Source organism: Peromyscus leucopus, chromosome 4 (genome assembly GCF_004664715.2).
Source record: "Peromyscus leucopus breed LL Stock chromosome 4, UCI_PerLeu_2.1, whole genome shotgun sequence".
In the NCBI taxonomy this organism is placed as follows: Eukaryota; Metazoa; Chordata; class Mammalia; order Rodentia; family Cricetidae; genus Peromyscus; species Peromyscus leucopus.
In genome coordinates this window covers 104,853,947-104,872,832 of record NC_051066.1, presented here as the reverse complement: position 1 = coordinate 104,872,832, position 18,886 = coordinate 104,853,947, and the positions used below count along the sequence as shown (strand labels likewise).

General features: G+C 44.0%; 1 protein-coding gene across 1 annotated transcript in view; it reads right to left on the bottom strand.

The window, feature by feature from the left end:
* Mertk (MER proto-oncogene, tyrosine kinase) overlaps positions 1 to 18,886 on the bottom strand; it is a 108,686-nt gene that overhangs the window by 41,310 nt on the left and 48,490 nt on the right. The window contains exons 5-8 of the mRNA XM_028893379.2: positions 16,740 to 16,826; positions 14,611 to 14,726; positions 7,019 to 7,202; positions 788 to 939 (exon numbers count right to left, since the gene is read on the bottom strand). Coding sequence (XP_028749212.1) covers positions 788 to 939; positions 7,019 to 7,202; positions 14,611 to 14,726; positions 16,740 to 16,826 — 539 coding nt within the window. The remainder of the gene's footprint in view (positions 1 to 787; positions 940 to 7,018; positions 7,203 to 14,610; positions 14,727 to 16,739; positions 16,827 to 18,886) is intronic.

Sequence of the window (18,886 nt, the reverse complement as noted above, 5' to 3'; positions counted from 1 at the left end):
TCCGTGACCACAGTAAAGAAAGGTATGGGAGAACTAATCCTGTTAGTGATACCAGTGTATCCACCTTCTCTAGTCTGATTTCTATTGCTGTGATAAACACCGGGGCCAAAATCAACTTCAGGGGAGGAAGGGTGGATTGGTTTATACTTCCAGGTCACAAGCCATCATGGAGGGAAGTTAGGGCAGAAACCACAGAGGATGCTGCTTAGTGGCTTGTTTCCTGGCTTATGCTCAGGTAGTTTTCTTAGACAGTCTAGGACCACCTGCCTAGGGATGGTGCTGCCCACAGTGGGCTGGGCCCTTCCACAGATAGAGGCTGCTTGCTCTTTGCTATTCTCTGTAAAGCTAAGGATGTTCCATGACAATCCTTTTCAGGAAAGAATCTTCAGGAATTTCCATAAGGCTATGAATTACCAGGATGCTCAGCCCTCTAGCCCCCTGACTGCAAGCGATGATTGCTGGATAGTCCACAGTACACTCTTCCTATAACAGCCTAACTTCCCTGAAGACAAGAGACACATGATAACACAGGCTAATAATACCTGTTTGCTGCCAACAAATTAATCAAGAGTAAGTGGGGTAGTGAAACACTCCCCCCCAAAGACTCCCTAGAATGTTCTGAATGTTTGGTCCTCTCTAATTTTTACTACATTCTTTGTGTCCCATTGAAAGGTGCCATGCCTTGCTCAATCATAAACAATCCCCACAAAAACGAAAGCTTCTGAGACAGAAGGCAATCGGCAAGTCAAAAGTAAATGACTAAGTGTGCTTTCGGGTGCAGACTTACATGAGCCCCCGAACTCTCCCACACGTGAGATATCCTGTAGCCCACCAGTTCCCCATCCTGCCGCTTAATTGGAGGCTTCATCCATCTGATGTCCACACTATTGTTAGATTCGTTCAGGAACACGGTGACGTTTAAAGGTGCTACGGATGGAGCTGCAAGGGAAAGAGAGAAAGATGAAGAGCTACAAGGAAAGACCACATAGATTGATTTTCTTCTTGGTTATCAAGTGTTTGGGTTTCAAATGCTCTATGAAAGACCCAGACTAAAGGTAAATTTCCATCTCCCTGCCCCCCCCATTAAGGACCATTGAAATGCCACAGGAGTTTTGTGTGCCCATTTTACGTGGTGATGAAATAAAAAACAGAGCTTTATGCACATTGGGCAAGCATCTTACCAACTAAGCTATATCCACCCAGGGGAGGCTAACAACAATTAGGAAGTCTGGGAAGGAGGAGGCTGGTGCTCATGGGTTCTTCCCGCAGATGCCTGGGGCACTGGAAGTGAACAAGGCTGAGTGAAGATAAACTTTGTGGCTCTGGGCTGGGCAGGCAGGGAATGCTGGTGAGCTCAGAATGAAGCTGTCATCATACAGTCCAGAGGCAGGCAGTTACTGGTCTGGGCAGTCAGTAATAAGACTGAAGCGACTGTATAGTCATCGCCCAGTATCTTCAAGGGATTCCTAGAGGTACCAAAGTTCCCAGGTGCTCACATACCTATGTCCTCCCACATGTTTTAAGTCACCTTTGGATTATTTATAAAACCTAACACAATGTAAATGTGTTAAATAATGTAATGTAAATGTTATAAATAATGTAAATGTTATAAAATAGCTAGAGGTCAACTTGGGTGTCATCCTTCAGGAGCTTTTTTTCTGTTTGTTTTGAGGCAGGATCTCTCACTAGGACTTGGGGTTTGCCCATTAGGTTAGGCTGGGTATCCAAGCCCAGTGATCAGCCTAGTTCTGTTTCACTGGTGCTAGGATTGTATGTGCACATCACCATGGTCAGCTTTCCACATAGGTGCTAGAGACTAAGCACAGTAAACTCTCTCCCAACAGAGCTATCTTCCCAGCTCGCATGTTAACCCATTTTATAAATTAAAAAATACATGTTTTATGTATGGAGTAAGTAACATCAATAAGAAAAACATATACCAAACCATTGCCTGTAATTATATAGACATTAAATTATGCATTTGTGATATTTTTTGAAGGGAATATAGCAACAAAAAAAAAAGATATTCCAACCCTCTTAATTTCTGCTACATCCTTAGACAGGACTCTTCCTTTTTTTTTTTTTTTTTTTTTTTCCTATGTAGCCCTGGCTGTCCTGGAACTCGCTCTGTAGACCAGGCTGATCTTGAACTCACAGAGATCCACCTGCTTCTGCTTCCCAAGTGCTGGGATTAAAGGCATGTGCCACCACTGCCTGACACTGGCAGGACTCTTGACGTTAAAAAGAATTTCCTCTGGCAAATGCCATCTAGCCAAACTCTGCCAGTGAAATCATTTACACACTTTCAGAGCTGCTATAGAATTTATGAGTATGCATAGCCAACGTAGAAGGTCTTCGTGACTGCCTCCCCCGAAAATCCCTTTAACGATCCCCTGGAGGGGAGGGGGGTGTTTAAAAGATAAAAATACACAAGACAAAAGGCGTCAACCACAGAGAACTTTCTATACATATGTGAACACTGAAAAATTGATAGACAGTTTCCCACTAAGAACCATAGAGAGGACTTACGGGGGGTAACATTAGGAAGCCTGACTAGAAATTTGATTACGAGGTGATTCGTCCTTGGGGTACTTCTGCCCCATCCCTCAACTCTTGGCAGGTTCTGCCCCAAATCTCCACAGGAGACAAGGTGGTTTATTCTGAGCTGAAAGTTGTTGGCATTAGGGCACAAATGTGTTGGAGATACGGTAAGAAGTCCAACTGAAGACGAGAAAAGAAAAAGCAAGTTTCTTCCCCAAGGGAAGGGGAGTCTATATGTTTCTTTGGCCACCTTGACCTGTTTCTGACATCAGTACCATGCTCCTGTTTCTGGGGCAGAAGACAACAGATTTCCCATCTTGTGAATGGATTTGCAGAGGAAAGAAAAGCAGGAGTCATCTGAAACAGACCCTAGAGCCATCATCCAATCAACAGTGAAGCCTGTAAGTCCCACCCACCCACCCGTAAGTCCCACCCACTCATAGAGTTCCACTCAAATTGCAGCTCTTCTTCACTCCTCAGAGAGAAAAGACAGATCAGAGAAAATCTAGGGTGACCTCCTTCAGGAATGTCAGGGAACAAATGCACAAAGGATAGAACCTGCCCCTCACCCCAGGTGGGATGGGGTGGAAGGGTGGGGGTTGGGGATGGGGGATGAAGAGCAATGGGGGTGAGGGGATGGGAGGCAGGGAAGAGTTGTCAGCCACCAAGTGAATGGAAATTAAAACAAAACAGTAATTAATATGTACCGAGATAAGAAAAGAAAACTAAAGAAGTAGCCAATGAAGAAGAAAACTTGAAATTAGAAACATGATTAGCAAAATAATACTTAATAAAAGAACTGGAAAATAAATGAAGTAAATACTCAAGAAGTTAGAATAAAAAGGCAAAGAATGTAAGTCTGTTTGAGAAAGAAGATTACAAAAGGAATCAAAGAAGTCCCCAAAATGTCTCATATAGTTTCAAGGAAAACAAATAAAGGAGAAAACATTCAAAGGAAAAACTATGCAAAGAAAAGCTTGGGGCCTGAGAACGTGGCTTTCTAGACTACTAGATACCCACAGTGGGGCCTCATTCTCCATCACAGCCTATCACTGCACCAGGACCAAAGAAAGGAGATGTTCCAAAAAAACAGTCCATGCAGAAAATCTTCCACAGCAGCCAAAACAACAGACAAACAAACATCTCAGAAATAACTAATATTTTGAGGAGGGGAAGGCTTCTAACCTTATAGTCTATATTCTAACCAAGTATGAGACAAAGCATAGAGGTCCTCACAGATTTTACTTCTGCACACACTCTCTTGGGAACCTGTTTAAGAATGCGCTCAGCCCAGTGATTTGGTTCAGTTCAGCACATAAGATGCTCCTGTGACAGGTGAAGATGCTCTTGGCCAAGACCTATGACCTGAGTTTGAAGCTCAGAACCCTCAGTGGAAGGAAAGAACTGACTCCTGCAAGTTGTCTTCTGACCTCAACACACATACTACAGCACAGGTCTATACATGCGCACGCGCGCGCGCGCACGCGCGCACACACACACTCACACATAAATAAATAAATAAACATAAATAAATAAATAAATAAATAAATAAATAAATAAATAAATAAATAAGTGCCATGAAAGTTGGGGAATAAATCAAGAGAGATAAATATGTAGGGCAAGGCAAGAGAGTCCCATAATGCTTCCAAGGGAAGACGTGGAAAGAACGACCACAAAAAGATCGAAGGCATCAGTGCTCAGGCATTCCATGAGGCTGAGGACAGTGCTAATTCCCATCAATCAGACTGGAAACCTTTATGATCAAGGTCACTGGCCAGACCACACAGAATGGTCTTGTCTCCACAGTAGTTAATAACATTGCTATTCTGAGCAATGCTGTGGTCTTACTCAACAAATCTTAAAAGCAATACCCAACAAGAAGAACTTGTTTTCTGCAGTTGGTTTTTTTGGGGGCCCATCACCCAGCTCTCAAATAAATACATGGAGACTTATTCTTACTTATGAATGCCCAGCCTTAGTAGCCAGCTTTTCCAACTTAAATTATCCTGTTTCTCTTTAATTATGTTTGCCTCTGGGCTTCTTACTTTTTTTTTTTTTTTTTTTTGGTTTTTCAAGACAGTTTTTTTTTTTTTCTGTGTAACAATTCTGGTTGTTGTTCTCGAACTCACTTTGTAGACCAGGCTGGCCTCAAACTCACTGAGATCTACCTGCCTCTGCCTCCCAAGCATTGGGATTAAAGGCATGGGCCACCACCACCCAGCACCTTTCTTTATTCTATGTATCTTTCTTCTCTTCTTACTCTGTGGCTGACCGGGTGGTTGGGTGGCTGGCCCCTAGCATCCTCCTCTTCTCCTTTTCTCGCTCTTCCCTAGCTATTGGCCATTCAGCTCTTTATCAGACCAATCAGGTGTTTTAGACAGGCAAAGTAACACAGATTCACAGTTAAACAAATGCAACATAAAAAATGCAACACATCTTTGGATCATTAAACAAATATTCCACAGCATAAATGAATGTAACACATCTTAAACTAATATTCCACAATGGTTTTCCACTGGCTCATCTGTGTCCTAAAATAAAGATCACTACTTAGAGGAAATTCTTCCAACAAGGTAGAATTCTCATGGTACTGCCAAACAGCGTTGGCCATGAAAAGAGTATCCATACCAGGTGTCTTAGGCAGGGTTACTATTGCTGTGAGGAAACATCATGACCAAAAACAAGTTGGGGAGGAAAGGGTTTATTTGGCTAATACTTCCACATCATAGTCCATCACTGAAGGAAGTCAGGACAGGAACTCAAACAGGGCAAGAACCTGGAGACAGGAGCTGATGCAGAGGCCATGGAGGAGTGCTGCTTACTGGCTTGTTCCTCATGGCTTACTCAGCTTGCTTTCTTATAAAACCCAGGACCACTGGCCTGGGAATGGCACCACCCACAATGGACTGGACCCTCCTGCATTGATCACTATTTAAGAAAATATCCTGTAGGCTTGCCTACAGCCTGATCTTATCGAGGCATTTTCTTAATTGATGCTCTATCCTCTCAGATGACTTTAGTTTGTATCAAATTGATGTAAAACTAGCCAGCACACTAGGATACCAAGAAATCATCCCAGATAGATGTTAAAATCATCAATTATCCTAACTGTATTCTATATGATCTAAAAGTTTAGACATGAATTATATAAGAAGCAGAAAAGAATCACAGCATGAGAGACAAAGACTAGTTAGGATTAGTAGCTGGTTAGGTAAGATGGCTAAGAACAAGGTAAGATGACTGAACCAGAAGACATAAACAATAGAAACTCTCCAAAGGAAAAATGAGGAGAGCAAAGGGCAGGGGTTAGCAGAGCACCACTGAATGATGGGACTTCTAATGGTCTGTTGTGCACATAGCTGATAGTCCTTAAAAGAGAGGAGAGGTAAAAAGGGCAAACATGTATGAGGAGTGGAGGTGTGTAGCTCAGTGATAGAGCATTTGTACAATAGGCACCCAGTCCTAGATTCAGTCTCCCATACTGTGAGGGCAAGATGGCAGGCCACATTCTCCCAAATGTGATACAAACTACAGTCAGAGATGCAAGAAGTCCAATGGCCTTTGAGCACAAGGAATATGAGTAAAACGAAGCTAAAGGATATAATTGTTAAATTGTTCAAAGTCAGCACTAAGGGAAGAAATGGAGACAAAGCACATCTTACACACAGAAAACCAAAGTCAAGTTTACCACCAACATAACGTTGGAAACAAAGGAAGAAAGGAAACCGTGGAACATTGTAATACACTGAAAGGAAAAACAAGAACTCTCCCTCCCCCTTCTCTTAAAAAAAGAAAAAACAAACCCAAACCTCTCCATACTATTTACTTTTTGCTGCTGTAGTAAAAAGTCACCACCTTGGCAGAGCGAAGGGTTTATCTTATCTTACACTTCCAGGTCACACCCCGTTATTGAGGGACTTTAGGGCAGGAACCTGCAGCAGAAACCATGGAGGGAGGAACCGCTGTTGCTCTTTTGATCTCTGGCTGAGCAGGAGGGTCTCTAAGAGTTCAAGTCCAGTCTGGACTATCTAGCAAGTTCCAGGCCAGCCAAGACCATACAGTGAGACCCTGTCTCAAACAAACAACCTAATTAGAACATCCTCTAGACAGCTGTGGAGCTAGAATTTTATATAATTAAAAAATGACTTTTCCCCCCTTAGGTTGCCTGCTGTGAATAAAAACTTGGTGCATTATATGTTAATTGAAAATAATACTGGCTTTGAGGTGGTGCCATCATCTTCCCAAGTAAAGGGAAATGTTAAAAATGCACATAGTACAGATAAGGTTTTTAGGTGTTTTTTGTTTTTTAAAGTAAGTCTCTTAAGTTACTAAGAAACAATTTTCTTTCCTATCTTATTGGCCACCCCACTAAAATGCACCCAACTAGCAGAGTGCACACAACATCAGGCTGTTGGGAAAGGTTTGCCTGATGACATGCCACTGGGGGCAAATGTTCATTGTGTATCTCAGGAATTACCTCCTTCTGTCGTGCTGGCCAGAGTCCAGGGGCTTACTGCAGACCAGCCAATTTCGTTCCGACAGGACACACCGATGCTGTAATTAGCCAGGGCTTGCAGCTGCTGGATTTCATACAGATGTGGCGAAGCAGAGGTATTAAAAACCATGACTGAGCCGTTACTCAGCAGGTCAGCTTCCTTGACCTGAATGAACAGTACAGATGTGGACCAGCATTAGTAAGGTGGGGGGAATGTCAGGCTTGGGCGCACAAAGGTTGGATGCACGTAGCCCTTCCTCTGCGCTGGAGGAAGGACCTGTTTTCATTCAGGACACACACAAAGTTTCCCATCAGCATTGCTTCTGTCACTCATGTCACTCTGGCAACAACTGAAGCCCTCAGGAGAATGTCTACGCTGCGGAGCTGCACTGAGGCGGGCAACAGACAGACAGTCACTGTGATAATTATATCATTAACACATTAATAATTATAACTCACTCTGTACTCAAATAGAAAGTAGCCCCTCTCCTCCCAGATCCACTTGAGTTCTTAATCTAGTCTTTCGTTTCATAGTATCTGGCCCTTTGAATAATTTCCAGATCTTGTTTTCGAGGATGGGTTTCTTGACTTTCGTCATCATTATTGTTTGGTGAGAACATGAAAAGCAAGCACAAAATATCATTCAAGTATACTTTTCAGTACTTCATAAGGAGTGACGTGTGTGTGTGTGTGTGTGTGTGTGTGTGTATGTGTGTGTGTGTATGTTTTAGAGACACTATATCACCATGTACTTCTGACACAGTACCCATGGCTTTGCTCAGATTTTACTATTCCTGTGTAGTTTATCATAAATTTAAAAGCTCACAACTTGGGGTTGGAAAGATGGCTCAGCAGTTCAGAGCACTGGCTGCTCTTCCAGAGGACCTAGGTTCAATTCCCAGCACCCACATGCTTGTGAGCTAGCAGATGTGGGTTCTGGGAAATGAATTAGAGTCCTCTGGAAGAGCAGGCAGCATATTCTTAATCACTGGGTCATCTCTCCGGTGCCCTTTAAAGCTTTTTATTAGCATCTGTTAATTATACATAATAATGGGTTTCATTATAACATTTTCAGACATGTATATAAATGTGTTTTGATTATATTCAATCCCCATCACATTCTCTTGTTCCTCCACTCCCTTCCTCGCTCTGGTCTCCCTTCTGTTATGTCTTTTTTTTTTTTTTTTTTAAATGTATTTTATGTGTACGAATGTTTTGCCTGTATGAATGTGTGTGCACCATACACATGCCTGGTATTAGCAGAGGTCAGAAAAAGGTACCAGATCTCTAAGGTACCAGAACTGGAGTTTCAGGCAGTTCTGAGCCTTCATGTGGGTGCTGGGACCCCAACCCGGGTCATGGCAAAAGTAAATAATACTGCTAATACCTGAGCCATCCTCCAGCACTGCCATGGCTTGTGTGTGTGTGTGTGTGTGTGTGTGTGTGTGTGTGTGTGTGTGTGTGTGTAATGAGTTTCATTAGGATTGGTTACAGGAGCATGGGTGAGGGGTTATTTACAGAACCACGGGCACCTTATCAGTGTCTATACTTCTGAGGAAAAAAAAAAAAGAGAACCTTCTGGAGCAATCATTTACTGCCTGCAAAGCTTCAAGGAGGAGGGGGGCCCCATGAGCTGTTCCCTGCTAACAATTATTAGCTGCCTATCAAGTCTCAGGAAGGAGGAAGGCCTAACAAGCACCTCCCCACTCCATGACAGGATGTGGGTGGGCCCAGCTTTGTGCAGGTCTTGTGTAGGTGACCACAGCTGCAGAATTCAAGAGTGCAATGGCCTTGTCATGCTGAGAAGACCACTGAAGCACATTTTAAATTTCCAGCATAATATCTTGTTCCAGGTAGAACTGTCTGTATTAGTCAGGGTTCTCTAGAGGAACAGGATGGATAAAATATATACAAAGGGGATTTACTAGAATGGCCTACAGGTGGTAGGCCAGCTAGTCCAACAATGGCTGTCTACCAATGGAAGGTTCAAGAACCCAGTAATTGTTCAGTTCACGAGGCTAGATGTCTCAGCTAGCCTTCAGTACATGCCAGAATCCTGAAGAAGCCGGCTCCAGTGCCAGTGTAGGAGTGGACTTGCCAGAGAGAGCGAGAGCAAGGAGGCAGAGAGTAGAAGCAGCCTTCTTCCATGTCCTTTATGTAGGCTGCCAGCAGAAGGGGTGTCCCAGATTAAAGGTGGATCTCCCACCTCAGAAGATCTGGATTAAAGGTGGGTCTTCCCACTTCAAATGATTTAATTAAGAAAAAAAAAAAAAACCTCTCCCAGGTGTGCCCAGCTGCCTGGGTTTTAGTTATCCAGATGTGGTCAAGTGGACAACTGAGAATAGAATCGCACCTTCTTTCTGTCTTCTTTTCACATTCCAGTTGGAAACCCTGGTCACGTTGACTTCTGAGGTAAGTAGTAAGTAGGTGTTGAAGAAAGTCAAAATCTTCCTCAAGAGAATCAAGATTCTGAGGCTATTGGAAAATTCTTATGCAGCAATTTACATTTGAGGAGGAAACTGAGGTTTTGAGGCGCAGGCTATCTTGCAGGAAGATCCTGTCACCCTTGAATGGCCACACTCCTTTTCTTCTGGGCGAGGCTGAGTTCCACGAGCTTATTGCACTCTAGATATTGCTCTTCCAGCTTCCTGGTTCTGTGTCTACACTCATTCTCAGGCTGTTTTATGGAGGAATACACATCTTCTACAAACATGGCCTCAGGAGCCTCCCCATGGGGCCATAACCTGTTCCTAGACACTCTTGTTTCCACACCACACCTGCCTTGGCGTGCCACGCTGGCAAAGCTAGCGTGTGACTGTTGGCTTCACTTCTTCTCAAAGGCCTGTGATCTGTCATCATCAGGCAGAGATGGGGACTGAACTGCAGGCCTACACACATGCTAGGCAACTGCCTGCCACCAAGCTACATACACCTGAGTCTCCTTAAAGCTTCTGTTTTGAGAGTCTTGATAAGTAGCCCAGGCTGTCCACAAACGTACATTCATTCCCTCTTCCCAGTCTCCAAGTAACTGGGTTTCTAGCACACTGGGATTGGCAGCCACCACGCCCCTGCAATACTCTGTCCTTCTCATTTTGTAAAGTTGCCTTGAGTTGGCTTTAGTAATGTCGAGTGGTCCTTTACTTGGCTTTAGTAATGCTGAGTGGTCCTTTACTTGGCTTTAGTAATGCTGAGTGGTCCTTCACACTTATTTCTCTCCACTCTAACAGAAACTCAACCTTAAGAGCTCACACAATTGGCATATGTTTTGGGAGAAGCTGGGAAACACAGGAAAGGACGATTTCTATCTCATCCAGCACACCTTTCTCTAATCTCCTTAAAATGTTTATCTCCTTGTCTTTACCTCCTCCAAACTCCACAATCTCCTCCACACTGCCCTTTAGATCTATGTTCACAGAACAAGAGAACAGGATTCTCAGTTCAAATCTAGTCCTTGGCCATACTTTCCCCTGTCCCCTTATGCATACTTCCTGTTTGGGAATGGGGTTATGGGGGAGTTTGGAAGTGGTTTCTCTGGTACATGTATGTATAAAATTAATAAAAAGACAGAACAGTAGTGGGTAAAACAGAAGCAACCAAAAGCAATTTTTTTGGGGAAAAAAAATCTTTAATCCAAAAAGTAGAATTTCCCTTAATAATGGAGGTACAATTAAGGCCAGGGATGTAGTGTTGTTATGTCAGGATAGGTGCGCTTGCAGTTTAGCACCAGGACCATAAATAGACATTTTGGAATATTTTGGAATCCCCTGGTGGATACCATGAGGGTGGCATGGAGGCCGAGTTCCACCTCTGACTCAGACCTCATGGGTGACAAGAAGGTACCAGCTGACCTGAGAAGCCACCACTGTTCAAGGAACAGGGACCATGTGCTTATCTTGGGGGTGGCTTTTTGGCAGAAATTACTTTTTGTTCTTTCATATTCAACTATGCGCTGACTTCCTGGTGACCAACCACTAAAACTAAGGTGGAGGAGCCCTTTGGCTCCCGGCCCCAATCCCATTTCCGGAACCCTATTTGCAGGCAGGTTCTTGGGAAAACAGAGACTTTCTAAAATGGTCCTCCTCTGCGGACTCTGGGGAGGAAAGAGGGTATAAAATGGCAAGAAGCATGTGAAGCAGTTAAAGATAGAAATGGAGCGTGTGTCCCAAAAATGGGGGGGAGAAAGAAACCAGTCAGGATCAGAGGACATGAACGGGTGTGTCCCGATAGTGTGCAGTCCAAATCCATCCAAAACATTCATTGTTACTGAGTCAGAGTTTAAAATGGTGATGGACTACAGCCCATTTGGTCCCTTCAGGAAGGGCACACACCACATACAACCCTAGGCTCCCTGCAGGCCTTCTAGAGGAAACAAAGGGTACTGTATTGAGTGTGAAGTTCAGACAAATACAAACCAGGTTTTAATACAGGTAAATAAGGAGATTGCTTGCATCGTTTAACTGGCTTCCCAATGCCATTTGCTCGTTTAACAAATCCCACCAGAGATGGGAGAGGGAAAGAGTGGAAGGAGGCTGAGCTAGCTGGCGGTTTGAGTGCAGAATGACCACATCTGACATCACACGGTCCAAGGTGGGTGGGAGGAGCCTGCCATTTGTCTGCCCTGGGATGCTTTTTCATATAGACCATGACTATGCAAAGCCACAGCACAATCAGAGAGAATGGGCTAAGCTGGTGAATCTTCACCTCCCAGAGTTCCCCGGGTGCTTTCAGACACCGGCCATCTCACCCCACCTTACATCTACCCTGAGGCTCCCTCTCTCAAAGTGGTGGTAGGAGTAGCCATTCTCTCTCAGCGTCTCCCTGATGTTCACCACTCTCATGAGGGAAGCTATGCCATACCCTCTCTGGCTCCTCAGTTTAGCAACTTGAACTTGCAGCCTTTTAGAAGGCTATCTGTTACTTCAGCTATGTCTGTAAGAATAAATGTCAACACCCATCCCCTCACTGTACTCTACAATGGAGCTCTGAACTCACACAGAGCAAAACTGATAGAATTGCCGGGTGGGCGGTGGTAGCGCACGCCTTTAATCCCAGCACTCGGGAGGCAGAGGCAGGCGGATCTCTGTGAGTTCGAGGCCAGCCTGGTCTACAGAGTGAGTTCTAGGAAAGAAACAAAGCTACACAGAGAAACCCTGTCTCGAAAAACTAAAACTAAAACAAAACAAAACAAAACAAAAACCCAATAGAATTAAAGGGAGAAAAGTTTAAAAAATAAGAGTTGAGACCCTAATTCTCACTCACAGTTACGGACAGAAACATTAGACAGAAGACCAACAGGGATACAAGACAAAGACAATTGACCAACTGGGCGAAACTGTAACACACAGAACATTCCTGCCAGCTGGTTTACATCATCTCTAGTCCTTGGCAGTCTCCAGGACAGGACATTAAGTCATTAAACAAGCCTTAATAGATTTTAAATGACTGAAACCAGTCTAAGCAGTTTCTAATGGGACATTAGAAATAAACAAGGAGGCTGAGGAAGGAGATGGTTCAGTGGGTAAGAACACTTGCCGCGCAGGCTTGGAAACCCAAGTTCACATCAGCAGTACCCACATAAAAAGCTGACTGCGACTGCACATACAGACTCTTGTCGCCCCAGGGCTGTGGGAGCAGAGGCAGGAAGATCTCTGGGGCTTGCTGACTGCCAGCCTTGCTCCAGGTTTCAGTGAGAGACGCTGTCTCAAAAGAATCGGTGGGGAGCAATAGGGCAGGACATCAGACAGCCTCCACACATGCATGACATACATGTCTGTACACCACACATACATAAAAGAATAATAAAAAATTAAAAGCATGGGATTTAAATAGTCAGGAAAACAAAAAAATCATAAGGAAAAAGAAAAAACAAAAACAAGCAAGAAACCATTGAGATGAATGAAAACATCGTAAAACAAAAATCTCATGGGATACAGCTAAAGCCATATTTATAGGGAAATGGATAGCACAGATACGCAGCATGAATGCCTATATTAAATTTCTCTCAACTAGGCATGATGGCATATGCCTGTAATGCCCTTTGGAGGCAAGAAACAGGAAGAGCAAGAGTTCATGGTTATTTGTGGTGATAGTGAGTGGAAGGCCAGTGCAGACTACTCGAGGCTGACTCTGTCTTTAAAGCATTCATTAAGCAGTCAATTGGGAGGATTTCCTGATGAGAGATTGTAGACACAAGAAGGGCTAGCACTTACAGTGCTTGGGAGATTTACAAATACAGCTGGGCAGGAATTAAACAAGGCTGGGAACGGTGGGGGGAAGACAGACACATGTTAGAGATAATGCATGTTTTTATTTTTCAGAGAAGGAACAGCTGTCAGATAAGAGTAGGAGGCACCAAGGGCAATTAATTCCAGTTGGTATGAAAAACATCTAGTTATCAACACAAAGTTCTCTGGAAGTCACGTCTTCAAACTGAGTTGGAATAACGAACCTATGTTAGCTTAATGTGTTTGTCTTTTTAAAATTTAATTATTTATTATTAATATTATTATCAAGGGGGAAGGACATTTGTGCCGTGATACACAAGTGGAGGTCAGAAGACAATTTTTAGGACTCAGTTCTTTCCTTCTCCTGTGGATTCCAGGGATCAAACTCAGGCTGCCAGGTTTGTGTGGCATCTCGCTGGCCTGGTTAACGAGGTTTTAATGAGAAAACCAGAGATTCAGGAAACTAAGGATAACTCTGTCCCCAAGGCAGAATGCACTCATCCTGCAGCAGACAGTCCCCAGGTGACTGGTGACTAGCTCCTACACACTGTGTCTGATCTGACTGTGGAGTTAGTAGCTCTAGCTCTGATCTTCAGGGGCCCGAATTCTGGTCCTGTCACTCACAGACAGGTGAGTGTGCCCAGCCCACAGTGCTAGTGTGTTTTAAGCAAGAAATACATGTCCACAGAATGAATGCCTTGGCTCCAGTGAGGACTCGGTAGTAATAGTGCTCTTGCCCGCTTCTGTTTTCCGGAAAGGAGCACTCAGGAGCACAGCTTATATCACGACAAGGTACCATTTAGGGTGACTCACCCCTCTTTCTCCCGGCCCTGTTTCCTAGTAGCTTTAGGTACAGTTAAAAAGGGCGGAAGATTCTACAGGGCCAGCAATCCCCCCATTTCCCCAAGAGACAGTGGCTAAGAGGTTTCATTTATCAGCACACGTGACCCACCTTGGGCTGGTGCCTGTCCCTCATAGCACCAGGGGAGGAAGTGCCATACTGGGAGGTGGGTAGCCTCCTGGATCCTTGGTCACAAACCAGCTCTCACTCAAGGGGAATTTTTGTAATTTATATGAATCTTCGTAATTTATAACAAATAATATCCCTGACCTCATGGCCTTTGTCCTTGGAGACATGTTTCTCTCTGGGTGGGCCTGGGCCATAAAGCAGCATTGTGGCCAGAGCATCAGAAACAGCCTGTGATGGTTGGCACTGAGTAGAGGGATGGAAGGGGTTCTGAACAGAAGTGGAGAAATACCTTCCATGCCTACCCTGGGGAGGAGGAAGGACGGCCAGAGAGCATCACACAGCACCACACAACCCCTTCCCTCTCTGTTCTGGAGATTTACCTGAATGCTGCAGTTCTGAAGTGGGGAGTATCCGTCAAAACCGGGGATCCAGGAGACCAGGATGCTGTGTGCTGTGCTGCTGAGAATGTGGACTTCAGTAGGTGGGGAGGGAATTGCTATGGAAAAACAAAGACACACACATACAATCACAATGGTAGACTCCATGGGCGGTGGTGGCATACGCTTTTAATCCCAGCACTCAGGAGGCAGAGGCAGGCGGATCTCTGTGAGTTCGAGGCCAGCCTGGTCTACTGAGCGAGATCCAGGAAAGGCACAAAGCTACACAGAGAAACCCTGTCTTGAAAAACAAAAAAAAAAAAAAAAAAAAAAAAAAAAAAAAAAAAAAAAAAAAAAACAAAAACAACAACAAAAAAAAAACCAAAAAACAATGGTAAACCCCAGGGGCCACAGGCATCAAACCAGCGGTTCTCTCGACCTGTGGGTCCTAACCCGTTGGGGGTCAAATGACCCTTTCACAGGGGTCATCTAAGACCATCGGAAACACAGATATTTACATTATGATTCATGGGTCCCAACCCCTTTGGGGGTCAAACAACCCTTTCACAGAGCTCATCTAAGACCATCGGAAAACACAGTTATTTACATTATGATTCATAACAGTAGCAAAATAACAGTTATGAGATAACAATGAAAATAATTTTACGTTGGGGGTCACCACAACATGAGGAACTGTATTAAAGGGTCACAGAGTTAGAAAGGCTGAGAACCACTGATTTAGACCAAGGTGGTCTTGGTTGTACTGACCTAAGTTTTAACATAAATGGAAGTCAGAAACACACAAGTTTGGCCTCAGTGCTGGGGGGAACAAGGCAGATGGACCAGAAGTTCAAGGTCATCTTGTCTTAAAATGAACACATAGAAATCCCACAAGCCTTGGAAACAGGATTGAATTTTTAAAGAAATTTTGGGTGAGATTCTGCCTGAAGCATACATTTTCATGCTTCCCATTTTATACATGTTTAAACTCTAAGAAGTTTAAACCTTAGTAAAAGGTCTTTCCAAGTCTACACCCACTGGAGGATTTCTGAGATTCCCAACATGCCTTTGGAAACTGTAATAGCGGAATTTGTAGAGAGGAAGGAAGTTATACACTTCCTCTAGGAGTCACTTTTAGTTTGACTTTTTTTTTTGCAATGAACTCTTACAAAACGCCATTTCATATCCTTCACCCAGTTGATTTACTGAAACTGAAATCAGAATCTTTTAGGACTATAACTCCTTCCGTAGTTTTAAATTCCCTTCTCTGCACACCCAACCTTTAACTTATCAGTCAACATATTCCACCTTTCCCTTGTGTTTCTTTGATTTCCCAAGGATAAGAGAAAAGAACCATGAACCCAATATTTACTCTTCACTATCTCAAAATCAGAACCCAATATTTATTCTCCACTATCTAAAGATCAGACAGTAACACATAAAATGTGCTTGTGTTTCTGTGAGCAAGAATGATGATATAAAGATAAGGCAGAATTTGCTTGTAGGTTTTCCTTTCCTTCCAAGTTTTGGGTTTAAATCCCTGCTACTTACTACACAGAGGAAGAAGGACAAGGTGATGAACTGCCATGTCTTTACTTTGACGCTGCTGCTGTCAATCAGCTGCCCAGGGAGCTCCCATCTAGCTCTCATGGGAGGTAAGATGGAGAGGAAGGGAGAGGAGGAGACAGATGGGCACCCCTCTTCTTCGCTCTCAGCTCCCCGTTCTAAGGCTCCCTCTTGTAAGACTTGGATCAGGTTCAGCTGACCCAGTCTTCATATCAGGGTCCCTGGGCAGCCCATCTCTGGGCTCCTCAAGGGTTAACGAGGACAAGCATAAGGTGAAAATGGGAAAAGTGAAGACAGAAGCAGTTTTCCAGCTTATTCTCCCCTGCGCTCAGCAGGACGACACTAGCTAACGCCTGGCAGTGACTTATGCGACAAGCACTGCTGTAACTGTTTTACTTGTACTAAGTCATCAAGCCTCAAACAGGTAGGCTTTATGATCACCCCTGTTTTCTTCTTCCAAAACAGCACTGATACCAAGGAGAAGGGACCTGTCCACTGTTACAAAGAAGTCAGTGGGTACCCCAGACCCCCAGGGGTGGTGGAGAGCCCCCGACCTTCCTGCTCACCTTTGATGTTGATCTGCACACCCTTGGACACCGTCAGCCCTTTGTCATTGTGGGCCTCACAGCTGAAGACTGCTGTCTCTGTCAGACCTGGGACAGAAGGACACTCGTGAGATTCGAAGCAGAGAAACAGATTGCCCTGGGCTGGAAATCTGTGGCTTTGCCAGCTTTTATTTCTTGGGTCATAGCTTCTAGCCTAAAATACAATATTCATCTAAAAATTGTGCTAGCTATAGAAAGACAAACCTGAGAAGAAACTACAGGTACCCAGAGCAGGGCAGCCCTGGACCCAGAGACAGCTGCTTCATTCATTCAATCTCTGAATGCCGAGGTAATGTCATTCAGACTTCTGTCTTTTTTTCTTTTTTTTTTTTTGTGGGGGGGACGGGTTAAGTCATGGTCTCTCTATGTAGTTCTGGCTGTCCTGGAACTCATTCTGTAGACCAGCCTGAACTCTGTAGACCAGCTTGCACTCACAGAGATCCACCTGCCCCTGTCTCCTGAGTGCTGGGATTAAAGGTGTGCCCCACCACATCCAGCCAGAGTTTAGGCACAGACACAGCAAACAACACACAAGCACATAGGAGCTGTGATGGGGCTCATCACAGAGACGCAGGAAGCAAGGAAAAGAGTTTCCAAGGGCCAAGGCTGGAGCAGTCAGAGCAAGAAAATAATGCGGCGGTGAATTACAACCCATGGTATGCAATAAAGTTTCAAGTGGTGTGTATTGATAAAAAGGGCAGATTAAATAAATGGAAGGTAACAGGCAAGTTTCCCACAAAGACAACCTCCAATGGTCTAAGTAGATTCTCCTTCCTTGAGGAAGCAGGCGGAGCATGGCTTGGAAAGGTGAGAAGGAGGGCAGCCTCAGGATGGAGAACCTGACCACGCCCATCCCTGCCAGGCTGGTCAAGGTTCACACCTGCAGTGACTGGTCATGTTGACAGAATGTACCCTGGGATAATGGAAATAACGACTTCGATTCTGTGACATTCCTCTTGAAACACAAAAGCTTGTTCTGACCATATGAAAAGTATCAGGCAGGCCCATGGGACGGTCTACAAAACACCTGACCAGCAGTCCTCAAAACCACCCAGGCCAAGGAAAACAAGGACCATGAGGTGCCTGATCAGACAGACACAGATGACTCAGTGGAGCGGAGTGTGACATCCTGGATAGGATTCTGGGACAGAAAAGGGACAGGCATTAAAATCTAAGAAAATCTGAATGTTAGCTAATAAAAATGTATCAGAATTGAGACATCAGTGGTAACCAATTTATCACACAAATGCAGGATGTTAATAACAGGGATGTGCAGATGGGGTGTATTCAGATTCTTTGTTCTATCTTAACAGATTCCTTTAAGTTTGTTGTTGTTGTTGTTGTTGTTTTTACTGTGTATATGTGTGCAAGTGCGTGCATGTCATGGCGCATGTATGGAGGTTCGAGAACAAGTTTTAGGAGTTGATGCACCTTGTTGAAACAGAGTTTCTCTTGTTTCTGCCACTGTGCAGCCCCCTCCTGGCTAGCTGGTTCATGAATTTCAGGCAATTCCCTATCTTTGTGTCTCGTCTCATCCTAGGAGTGCTGGGATTACATATGTGTGCCTTGCCGTTGAATTCAGCCTTTTCTGGGGGTTCTGGGAGTGGGGAACTCAGGTTGGTGCTTCATCTGCTGACCACTCCCCCAGCACTATTTCCACAGTTTTACTGCAAAATCTAAAACTATTTTAAAATTTAAAAGTTTTTTTTTTAAACAAACACATAAACAAACCTATATGCATTATGCAGTTGGTCTGGAAACTTCTATATCTCTAGGACACAAAGGCAGTATTATTATAAATTGAAAATAGACACATTTTTTTACAAACAGGCCACAACTTGCTCTTACCTAGAAAGCGTATTTTGGATGCTGGAGAGATGTCTCAGTGGGTAGAGCATATACTACTCTCACAGAGGATCACGGTTTGGTTCCCACGTCAGATAGCTCACAATTTTCTGCAACTTCTAGAGGATTCTATAGCCTCTTTGGGCATTTGGCTCACTTGCGCTCCCACATACAGACACATACATAATTACAAACAAACAACAAACTTATTTAGTTTTCTTTGGTCTACTACACAGGGAATTTTCCATTCTGATATCTGAAAA